The 12,613-nt window shown below is 36.6% G+C and overlaps 1 protein-coding gene across 1 annotated transcript; it reads right to left on the bottom strand.

Moving 5' to 3' along the window:
* Positions 1-3,668: 3,668 nt before the first annotated feature.
* LOC106655007 lies at positions 3,669-7,089 on the bottom strand. The gene is made up of 6 exons (XM_023461508.1): positions 6,947-7,089; positions 4,946-5,137; positions 4,444-4,860; positions 4,152-4,372; positions 3,913-4,072; positions 3,669-3,832 (listed from the first exon to the last, which is right to left on the bottom strand). Exons 2-6 carry the CDS (start codon positions 5,133-5,135, stop codon positions 3,669-3,671), a joined length of 1,152 nt encoding a protein of 383 aa, XP_023317276.1. The 5' UTR covers positions 5,136-5,137; positions 6,947-7,089.
* Between the last annotated feature and the right edge of the window lie 5,524 nt (positions 7,090-12,613).

The raw sequence follows: 12,613 nt of genomic DNA, 5'->3' as shown, positions 1-12,613 counted from the left end.
TGGCTTGCCATCGTCATCGAGATCGGGCTCGTCTTTGTATCCTGTCCTTATCACAAACCTGATAAACTCGGTAGAACGGACGTCCACGGACCTCGTGAGCAACCACTCAATTTCTTCCCGTGCAAAGATTTCTCGGAGATCTGGAAGTTGGTTTCAATCTTCCAATTGACTTGTTCTCGCATGCTCTTCAATCTTTCTAATTTTTCTTGGCCTGCTTCGGAATCGAAGCTTTCATTGAAGCAATCGAAATTGGAAAAATCAATAAAAAATTTGTTGTAATCATCGTCGCACATCTTTATGATGGTCTGCAAAAAGTTTTGGACAGCCAACAGCTAACTTCTGGCCGCTCAAACGACGAGGCCGAGTGTCTAGTGACTTCTGGCAGAAGCTCTTCAAACAAACGTACCTAACCAATCTTGCCGATTTGAGGTAAGATCGAGGGTCGATAGTATAGAATACAGTCACCAAGCTATGGTGGTTCGAAAGGGAAATACCACTACAAGACACGTACGTTTCTCCGAACTCAGCGGCCGTGACCTCACTGCTGAGACTCCACCTAACTGCACGACTATTGGTCCTTCCCTCTCTTGTCCAACAAAACCAACAGACACGAGGTCTTTTAGCCATCAAAACCGGCGGCTTGATCACCCGAGCGGCGGCTCCCCTCCCTTCTTTCCTCGCGCCGCCGACACCCCGACGATTATATAATGAGCGCAGCCCTAATGTGCTGCGTCGGTCAATCATTCATTAAACAAAAGTACAATCATTAAAAGTATTAGGAGTATTTGTCGTAGAATTTACAATTGAATTTACTCCCAATGATTTTATTACATTTCAACATTTATATACCGGCTATAGCCTAATAAAATCAGCTTCTTCTTCGAATTTCCGACAAATTTCATTTTCATCGTCGGAGTCTTCGGTCGCTGAAAATTATTTATATCGCTCATTCAAGTAATAAAATAATGATCCATTGACTAAGCTTGCAAAGGGACGAGTCGTTTGAACAATAATTACAACTGGGGCGTGAATATAACATAGCTTATCGAAACTTGGAGTTCGATCATCATATTTTTTCAATAGCAATTAGAGCACGAAAGAGAGGTACAAAGTAAAAACTCATAGCCAACTTGGCTTCAAACTGAGCCTCTGCTTGATGCTCGGAGCTGTTTTAATCATGGTTTTAAGCGCATCGTTCCGATTGATCCTTAAGGCTTCTCTATACACACTGCAGTCGGTAACTAATTCGTGTATTTTGTACTCATTTTTTTCATTTTCTATTCAACCATTAGTCTTGAAATTTTGTGGGGGTGATCAGGAAACTAATACAAATGTGCCTATGAAGCTATTTTTTCATATAAATATTGTAACAATTTTTTTTTCAATTATCTGAAAAAATAGCTTCATATGCACATTTGTATCAGTTTCATGATCACTCCCACAAAATTTCAAGACCATAGGTTGTATACTAAATGAAAAAAATGGGTACAAAATACGCGAATATAGTTACCGACCGAGTGTGTATAGAGGACTCTTAAAAAATTAGCTTCTTCATAAAAATACTCGCGAACTCGCGCACGATTATAGTGAATATTGCTCGCGCGAGAGCTGCTATGCGGACGGAAAAAATGCATTTTCAATAACATATTTGCTCATTTCGCTACTTATTATAAACGATAGGACTATAAATGAGATTGATTATCAGAACTAAAACCTCTAATAACAATATATGGTTTCTAGGTGACGAAACTGCGCGCAGTGAAAAAAAAGCGAAATAACAGTGGCTAAAAGTACAACTTTTGCCATCGAAATCGATGGCGAAACCGCGTACTTTCGACCAGGGGATCAAGAAAAATAGTATACGGCACGCGGGGCGAAAGTTGAAGTTCCGCCACTGCGTGAAGTTGTCCCGAGGCGAAGCCTTGTACCGTAATGTACTATTTATGATGAAAGAATCGACGATGCATGGAAAAATCTCTTTTTTAAAACTGCAGCATAATAATTTTCTGATGTAAGAGTTACCTCCATTTGTTAGATCTAGTCATTACAAGTTTTTGGAAACGTTTGAAAAAAAGAGAATTATTTCGCTACAGGAACTTATCTGTTTTTAAAATAGAGATAGTCTCGTGAGCATCGTCGAAATATACAAACCAGAAGAGCTGCCCACGTAGCATAGATCGGGTACTATTTTAAACAATTCAACCCGCCTACAAACACAATTGCATACAAACGTTTAATTGCTTATGATAGATTGAGTTGAAACACAGCCTATTTTCTGGTTGACCAAGTCTCATTTATCGCTTCCCCTAACTAATATATACCACTTTCACGCTGAGCCTTCAGAACTCTATTTATCTACATCACCAGCTATTTTTCTTCCTTTTCTGATATACCTTGTATCGGCCATATGATTTGTCTTTTCGTATGCACACCATGAGAAATATTGGAGTATAAAGGGCGTCAAGTGAATTCGAGCTTCAAAATGAATAACTTATACAAAATGTTTTGATACCCATATAACATTTTTCATCGTTACAATATCGATAGCGTATCGTGAAATATCAATACTATCATCAGAATAATATTTCAAGATAATCATGGAAAAATTGTTTGGCCGCTTTGATTCTATCGTAGTAATATTACCTGTAATATCGACTTAATATTACAATTATATTGGCTAGATATTTTAGTTGTAATGTTTTAATATTTACATAAATACAATGAAATATCTCAGAAATATTTTCGTTTTCTTTGGATAATAATTAGGTGATATTGTTCAAATGTAAACTAAATATTAAAAGGAGTTTAAATAATGTTTCCAGGCCATTGTAACAATATTTTGTCATCATTAACAGGTATTACAGTGATAATTTCTTAATATAACAAAAATGTTGAAGCGATTGAGCTAAAATATGATGTAAATATTAAAATAATATACTCAAAAGCTTCATAAATACTCGCACAATACTAATCGAATATTTATCAGTGATATATTGATATTAATGTTCAATTGAATGAATATATTAAGACAATGTTGCAGTACTCTCATATAGTGATGATATCGTTAATAAAAATTATTGTAGAAATTATGTCTGGAACGTGTACTGATTGAACAACTCTATTGTAAAATTTCGTGTCAATGTATTTTTATCAACTCAAAAATAAAATCAAAAGCTTGGCTTTGATATTATTAAAAGAAATGAAAAGTTAATGCACGAACACTCAAGATTACAAGTATAGAATCATTAAATCAGCACAAGTACAAGGCATTGGCACAATAATTTTTATACTCTAACATCAGAAAACATTAACAAAATACTATAATTGATCACTAAACTATGACTACAAAACTGAAAATCTTTATAAACTGCAACATTGTCATTTTACGGGTAGTAAAATGAAAAATAGTTTTGAATTCAGTAAATTCTATTTATTTGTGTTGAATTTATCATTTTGACAATGTTTAAACATAATGATGATTTTTTCAAAATCTAGATATGTTTAGTAATAGTGGTTTTTAAAACATTTTTTTAAATATTTAAGTTTCTAAAACAAAAATTATGTTAAGTCAGTAAAAGCAGTTAACTCAAAAGAAAATATGAAAAAATGAAAATTTTATTTCATTTTTCAGTTGACCTTAATGTTAGATAACTAGTAGTATCGACTTATTAGTCTTCGTTTTTATTTTTCTTTTCAAATTTCTCGTTGCCGTCGTTTTCTTCAGTTTTTTGATCATTTTTTTTCTGCCGAAACGGTGCATTGGCTAACCAGGATCCAATTTTCAATTCAACTGCAGTTTCTGTTGCTTCAGGGAACATTTTCATGACAGCAGCTAAAATAAGAACACAATCATTAACTATCATATGAGTAAAATAATGTAAAATAGAAAATAAATATAACTTAGTTTCTTACCTATAATACAGTTAGACAATACAAAAGACGAAAAAGCGGTTTTTTTTTGTTTCCCTTTGAAACTAAAATTTTTAGCTAGCTGGTCAACCATGACTCTGGCTAAAATATTGTTGGTAAGCGTAGCAACATCTTTTCCTCCTCTTCTGGCAAGTAAATCAATCTACAACGATAAGAAAAATTAAATACTTCTTAGGAAAATACTGCAAAGCTTATTAATTTATGAAAAAAGGTGTTTTTACCACTTCTTTCTTGATATTATTATTTTCTAGCAGTCCTTCAAATGCTGATAATTCTTCTTCAGTTTTTAAAGGAAAACGCGAGGATAAATCCTTCTCATTTGAATTTTCTTCATTCTTATTACTCAGAGAAACTTCTTTTAATTGTTCGAGAATCAACTTTGGAATATCTTTTAATTCAAGTAAAATCCTATGAGTTTTTTTTGCATTTTCTTCTTGCATTTCTACAAATTTAGGTTACATATAAATGTTAATTTATAGATCGAATAGTTAACTTGAATATAAAAATACTTACGGATGATATAGTTCAATTTATCCATAATATTATAACTTTCGTTGGACTTGACCTTCGGCTTCGCGATATTTTGATTTGAATCTAAATCATTCTGTTCACGATCAACAACACGGTCTGACTTCAACTTTGGTATCGGCTTAAATTGTGGCAAAGTCGACGCTATTTTTGTTACTGATAACTGTTCCGCTTCTGTATTTTTCATTGGTGGCAGTTTTTTTTCATTTTTTAATCTTTTTTCTGTGGTCTCATCTTCATCTTCATCATCACTTGAAGAAGATATTACATTTTGTTTATTGGAACCCTTATTCAATTGAGTTGATACTTGAGTTTGACTCTCCTCATTTGATTTACTATCGTCCTCACAGTCTGTTAAAGCTACTGCTAAGGACTCTTTCCGCATAGCATCTTTATAAGTAGCTAGAAATTGTAGAAAAACATTAAAAAATTACTCGTATATTAATGAAAGATCGTTTCTATTAATATATGTAATGTTAAGGATTACCAGCTGTTGAAAAAATACGTTTTACTTCGTATGATGTCCAATCATCAGTAGGCTTATGCAGTTGACGAACAGCTTTAGAAATTTCATCTTTTTTAGTACTCAGTGGATACTGGCAAAATTTTTTAGAATTCGACAGCCACAGAGACGGAACAGCCATTATGCCGTCTTCAAATTCCACGATGCTCCACATATCTAAACATAAAAAAAAAATAAATAACTTGAGTCTCAAAAGCAGTTCAAACATTACTTTTAATATAATTGTCAAGTTAGGTCACTCTGTACTATGATATTCGATGCCTACTAACTATTTTTATCGACTAAACTCTGGGTTTGGGTCTATATCACAACTTTTTTAAGTGGAAGTAAGGAGCCAAGAAAGGAGATTTTTTCGATCGATTTTGTATTATTTTCAGAAGTCCTAGTTTAAAATCATGATAATAGCAATTTCTATGTATATCTTATTATTTCTTAACAATCAGTTCACGAGAGAGATCGATCCGATCCGATTTTTGTATACACTGCAGAGATCTCGAGGCGTAATTATCTAACGCAAGAATCAGCGCGACTCGGATATTATATACACCCATTATAGAGACAGGCTCTCTCGCGAGCACGCATAAAAACTAAAAAAAGTCCGAAGTAAGATCATTGTTTTTCGATGGCTCGTTACGTTAGCATTGGGTAACTCTATATTTTCAAGTGACAAGAGAAGAAAGAAAGAAAATTGTGGAAAGTTACGTGTGTATCGCGCGCGCGCGTAGTTAGGCCAAGCTTGGATGTGGACGTAAGGTTTACCGGCATACATTCCATTATTCGTCTAGAAGTGACCTATTTGATTCATCGTGGATTTGATTGGCCGTTAATTTTCTTTTTCGAAACTGGTCGCGCGCGACAACTTGCTTGAAACTTTATTTGTCGGTACAAAATAAATAGAAAAACTGCTGGAATCGTTTTCTCGTTTGTTCGATCTGTGTGCCGGTCGGGAGCTAACTAAACTCAACGGGTTGTATCATCCAATAAGTTACCGAGGCTGCGTAATCGATTCGACACGTCGATCAGGGATATTGTTTTGTTTACAACAATTATAACTGGCTTTCTCCTCTCGAGTGTCAACTAACTTTTCGTATCTTCGTTACTTACAAACCGAAATTTAACCAAAATTTATTCATTCGAGTCGTATGGAGGACGTGCTAACTTCGACGATTCGCGACTGATAACATCCTACGCAACGGTCAAATTCTGATCGGCGCCATTTTTCAGCAGCAATCGGACCAGAATCGTTCTCGCTCTCCATAGCTAAGTTTAGTAGTGTTGTTGGCCTAATTGTCCCTCGCGTCGACTCGCACCGGCCTAAATCTCTCGTCGCAGAGCACCAGCACTATCCGCGCCAAGAACCAATCGTTGCCCAATTCCTAGCAAATCAAGTGCAGCGGAGTCTGCGCTGCTCGTCGGCCAAACTCGGATTTCGCTGTTTTCCAGCAGTAGCCTCAACATACTTCGGCGATCGATGCATAGATCTCGGTGTGCAATTACCTGACGCAAGAATCAGCGCGACTCGGATATTATATACACACAGTATAGAGACAGGCTCTCTCGCAAGCACGCATAAAAACGAAAAAAAAGTCCGATATAAGATCATTGTTGTTGGGGGCTCGTTAATTTAGCATCGGCACACTGATCGAGTCTCGTGTATGTGTGAGTATACGTGTTGCAGTTCAAGGCCCTCGGCGCATACAAACGAATACAGCAGCCTCGTCATCGTCGTATGCGTATTACACTTCGATACGGACATATTCGAATCATGCAGGAATACGACACGGACTATCGGTAAACACTGCGGTACACATATGCGCGCCTTAGCTTACTTGAATTTCTCAATGTATATATAATAAATTCTCATGAAACAATATGATTGTAAATTCAAACTCTCACTAATATGACTTTATTCAATGAATTGTAAAGCAGATCCAAGAGAAAAAAAGAAATAAATTCAATAAATACCTTCTGATTTTCCAGTTGCCAAAGCCAATAGAGGTTAGATTGATCCGCGGCGGGTCTCGACGCTCGCACTGGTGTTGAGATTCGACTGATTCTCCACGGAGATTCGTTGTTTCTTTCTCGCTCTCTTGCTGTGTCGAGTAACAGAACGTCCCGCTTTGTCTCGCGTCGTCCTACAAGTCTATGCGTGTTTACGTGCGTTCTTGCGAGGCGAGCTAGATTGAAATGCCGTACCAACTACCAAGAGTGAGTTCGCTCCCCTCTACTGCGTAACACAATCGCTACGTATAGTGTTGGGCACTCATACACTTGACTCTTTACAGCGTCGTGTGTCTCGGTCTCTCTCTCTCTCTCTCGCGCTCGCTCGTCGCGTTCGCTTGTCTCACTTTGTGTGTTCGTGTATCTTGCTCGATCGAACTGCTCAAATCATAGCAATCTGCGGCCGAACTAAAACAACGGTATGACTGCCGGGCATGTATAGTCGTACTGGTTTATAGTCATTCGAGTCGTACTTCTTTTTTGCAAATTTGTACTCAAACTTTTAATTGATTTTTTCGAGACAATAATTGGTAAGATAAATGTTATCGCGTTTAGCCTAAAATAGGATATTATAATAACAATATGATGAGAAATAAGTAGTTGAGCAAAAAATAAATTTTTCCAGATATTTTATTATTGAATGANTGGTGTCGCGATATTCACTTAATAATTGTAATATTTCCGAATATTATTTTGATATTTCGATGCTTTCACAATATCGGTGAAATATTAAATGCTATATGGGTATTGATGAATTGAGGCGTGACTCGAAGCGTAATACTGAAAATTTGTGTATCATTTTTCTTTCCCCATTCACGCATTGCAAAACTTTTAAAAACTTTTTTGATAAATAGTTAGCGCGCATATTTTCTTTTTTATCATTAAATTTCGCATGATAGACAATATTTAAGCCTTGAAAACTAAGAAGAAAACTTCTTTTCTATTATTATGAAAAAAAATTATTCTAATAATAAATTAATTACCTTACTGGGAACTGTATTTACAATAAATAGATATTAGAAGTACACGAAAAAAAGCACAGAACCATCAGAAATGTGTGTATTTACCGAATCTAAAAATTGTAAACATTACTTCCCAATACTAGCATATACAATTTATATGTTAATATTGCTGGTACAGAGTGCATTGAAATTACTGTTTTTATTGAAACGAATAAAGCTACCTATTAATATAGAACACATTTTCACCTTATCCATTCAAATAGTTATACTCTAGCGGTTATTGACTTTTTGAAAGTTTTAATTGCTTGAAACTATTCGTGATTTTTAGTCGGTTATTTCGGAAACAGCCAAAACTTGAATCCTCAGACTTGCTTAGATATTCGACTAAAGTTCGATTCCCGTTCGTTTAGTTTCTCATTCAGGGCCGATGTAAAGTCGATTCGTCGAATACAAGAGCGAGCAAAGTGCTCAATCAATTCGCACACGCATCTTCTCTTAGAATCCTACGTTTAAAAACTAGTCAAGTATTGTAAAAAGTTTTGAATATAAAAAGAGGGGGGCCGTGTAACGATGTCTGTAAAGATTGCCTTCCCATCAAAGTCGATCGGCGATGGAGGCGCTTACGTAGGAGCATAACAAAAAGATGCGTTAAAAAGCACGAAGATTAAGGTAAGGATTGGCAAGCACAAAAAGCCGTTGGTCTTGATCAAATACTTGATTAAAGAAACTTTCGGATGGCCTATCGACAAGCAGCCTAGTCTAGTTGATTGGATAAGCTGGACGCGAGATTTCCATTTCGACTCATCCTATATCTCTCTCTTTCTCTCTCGCTTTTCTTTTCCTCGAGCCAAACGTTCACTCAGCGAGTTGTCCGAAAGTTTCCTCCTCCTCGATCCATTGACGATTGCTGTGCAGCACCGAAGAAAGAGAGCATGAAACAAAAGAAATACTGCGGTAGATTACAAGACTGTGTATCTGGCGAGCTTCGGGGTCTCTTTTCTTCAAGATTTTGAGACTCGTCGAGGTTTTGATTAAATTAGTTCACCGACGACCTTGGCAGTTTTAAGAATAGTCGCAGAGCAGTCATTTCTATGGACTTTCGATCGCGCGCTCGGGCTCCGATGTGCAATGAACTTTGGGTTTTCAATTAATTTGCGCACAGCTCGTCGATAGAAATAGCTACGATTTTCAGTGCAGCGTTAATGACTCGGGCAGATAATGTCAAAAATTTATTCAGGGCAAATTATTGAAAAACAAAATTTTACCCTATATCAATGATTGCGAAAATAAGAAAAAAATGTGTATAAGCTTCTTGCACAGCTTGCATTGGATTAATTTAAATTCAGTTAAAAAAATGTGTAAATACATATCTCTATACTAAAACGCGTAAACCCTTATAAGTATATTATTGAGCTTCAGGAAAATCAGTCTTCTATTGTGCCAACTCATCCCATTGGGCAAAATGAATAGCTCGGAGAGTATAGTAATGAGCACTGTCATGCCACGACGGAAGCAGTAGTCTCTCTTTCTCTATCTTTCTTCCTCTCCCTGCCTCGTTCTCCAACAGAAAAGCTGGAGGTGGAGGTCACGATGCGGCTTATAGGATTTCATTGCGCAACTCTCTCTCTCTCTCTCTCACCAGGGCGCACACTCTACATAGCAGCTCTATAGCGATCTTATTAATTTTCTGTTTAATTAGCGCTTAATTAGGCTACGGATTTTGGCATCTCTACCCTCCCAGCTATGTAAATTAAACAGTACAACTCGTGCACACATGCACATTTATATTTAATGTACCGAATCAGCGTACACTGCTTGAACTTTTCGATGCGGAAACATATTCTTTATGCACCGTGACATTGTACATAAGTTAGGATGCAGGAGACTACATGCTCACTGATCGAATTTTTAATGAAAATTTGCGTTAATCACAAGAATAATTTTGCGTAATTATAAAAATTTTTTTATAATGTTCAAATTTTTTGATTTCATCATTGAAATGTTTTTTACTTTTTTTTTCAATGATGAAAATGCATTTCATCATTGAAATGTTTTTTCTTATTGATTCAATCAACACAATTCGAAACTGAAATAATCATATCTACATCAACAATTGAACAAATTAAATGCTGTACTTGTTTTTAGTGCAAGATCAAATTCGACACGCTTCGCATTTTTGTAAGATGATTTTGAAAAATGAACGTGCTGTAGCGCGCGTGACCCAGCGCTCACGCCTGTGTGTATTGTTGCAAGCTCTACTTGTCAGAGCGGAGAATATTTAGTTGGATCGACTCGTCGAATGACATATTGCCCCTATATGGTGGCGGCGCGCTGTTATATATGGTCGTCTATCTCGTGGGACGCGATGTGCCGCAGCATTGGCTGACCCATGACATTTAAACACCGATGGAGCGAATGAAAAAAATCGAAAATACGTAGCGCGCACTTCGTTATGCGTCAGATAAAAGTTTTTTGGACGCTGCTCTCTCGCTCTATCGTCGTGCCGCGGCGAGTCGTGCGTGGAAAATGGAGTGTGCGATCGCGCAGAGTTGTTGGCTTTGGCCGTCTTGCACGTACTTTTAGATGTGATGGATTCTGCGCGTATGAGTGCTAAATTGCCCTATACATCAAAATATTTCTTTTCTGATTTCTTTAAATGGAAACGATAATTTATCCCATATCAAATATTCACTTTCATTAAAACGTCAATATGTTTTCATCTTTTTTTCAATTTTTCAATACGTTTTAATTTTTTCCTTACAATAATTTTTAAAACTTGAAAAATACTTTTCTTGTAAAATGAAGAATTTTCATTTCAGATTGCGTCATGCTTATTTTTATAAATGCTAGTAGCATACACGTTAGTGGTAAAAACTCAGCAAACTATTTCAAGTATGTAATGGGTAATCGAATTTAAAAACGCGTATGACGGCCAACTTTTCTTCAGCACTTGAAGCAATTAATTAGTTTTATGCGAGTATGTGCGAATGTGAGTTGGATGCGGCTCGCACTAGATTCTCTCCTAGAGGCTGCCGTCAAATTGCCTTAATTCGATTTTATCGAATTATTGATCATTTCGCGTTTAAGAACAGAAAGATAAAAGAAAATAGAGAGGAGAAAAAAGTAGGGTGCGTGACGGGAATAAATGCCTTGAGGGATCGATCACCTAAATATGAGAATTGCGCAAAATTTTAGCAAAAGGATAACAATAAATAAGAAATAAAACAATACATTAAATCATTTTGTTTAATACTTAAAAGCTCTTCAATTAAGCCGAAGGAAGTCTCGAGATAGTAAATCATGTGCCAACACTTTTAGGCGTCGGCGTACTTAAATTATCTTCGTATTTAGCATGACAGGATCGCTTTCTAACGTGCTTCTTTTTTTCCGCTGCAACTCCCTTTTTTACGTGTCTGTTTTCGCGCGATATTGAATTTTCATACTTTCAAGACTCTGGTGACGAAAAAAAATTGCCTCCTTCGAATGGAGGACGAGAGGAAAAAAATGAAAAAAATGTTATGAAAACTACAAAGAATAACAATATCAATGATAAAAAAGGAAGAGGAGGTAAAAAAAGAGAGAAGCGAACGTTTAGACGAGTTATTACAATGCACATTGCGATAAAGCGAAATTTAATGCATAACACAAGCTTACTCGGGGGCTACAGCGTGTAGTAAGGCGGCTGAATGAAAGAAAGCGAGAAATGAAGTACCCATGGGAGATTAAGAGACGCGTGCATATTGCTATATAAGAGTCGGTGACAGGACAATTTGTGCGCATAAATCATCCACGCCGTTGTTGTTTTTTTTTTTCGTAAAAATGTATCTGTAGGTGTAAGCGCACAGCTCGCTATACACAGATAGAAAAAGGTTAAAAGCAAAGCGTGTCGCGCTCTCATAATCTCGGACTGCTCCACCGGGAGGGTTGGCTTCGTAATATTATGTATATATTTTGTGCGCGCCCGTGAGTACGAGTATATGCACGCATAGTTTTTCTTTCCATTGTGCTGTGCGCGAAAAAGAGATTGATTGTTAGCAGTTGAATGTTCAGTACGCGGCCTGACTTATACCTGCTTTAAGCGAATTTTCAAGAAAGATCGTTTGTAAAATGTAATTGATCTTCTGAAATTGATATGCCAATGCCGATCAATTTTTTCCCTTCATAATACACACATATATACGCAATAAGAAAGAAAGAAAGAAAGAAAGACAAAGCCGTTGATTGATTGTATCTAGTACGATTCGCTGAGACAATTTGTCAGGAATATTGAAAATGTTTCTTGCAAAATGACTTGGTATTCAGCGAGCACAAGGTGACGCGATGGTAATAAAGTTTAACGAGTTGTTCAGAATATAGCGCGATTCGGAAAGGAGCGTTTGGCGCGTAGACGAAAGACTTGATGGCTGCGCAGTCGTAAGCGCAGTGCGATAATCTTCCTCGTCGCTTATTTCGTCATCGTGTGTACATAAAAACCGTGTAATACGTCAAAGTATGTTGATAAAAAAAAGATCGCTCGCCCGACACTCACACGTTGACACATATAACTCGCATTGATTTTTCCATATAATTACAATTTAAAGCAAAGTTTTAATCCCTTTGGTTTGGCGCTAGGAAATCAATTGCTGAATTCCAAATAGACGAATGAACACAGCTCGGGCTAATTAGAAGG

The sequence above is a fragment of the Trichogramma pretiosum genome, unplaced genomic scaffold (genome assembly GCF_000599845.2).
Source record: "Trichogramma pretiosum strain Unisexual culture from Peru unplaced genomic scaffold, Tpre_2.0 scaffold2, whole genome shotgun sequence".
Classification (NCBI taxonomy): domain Eukaryota; kingdom Metazoa; phylum Arthropoda; class Insecta; order Hymenoptera; family Trichogrammatidae; genus Trichogramma; species Trichogramma pretiosum.
The sequence above is the reverse complement of the archived record's forward strand: the minus strand, read 5'-3'. Positions and strand labels throughout refer to the sequence as shown.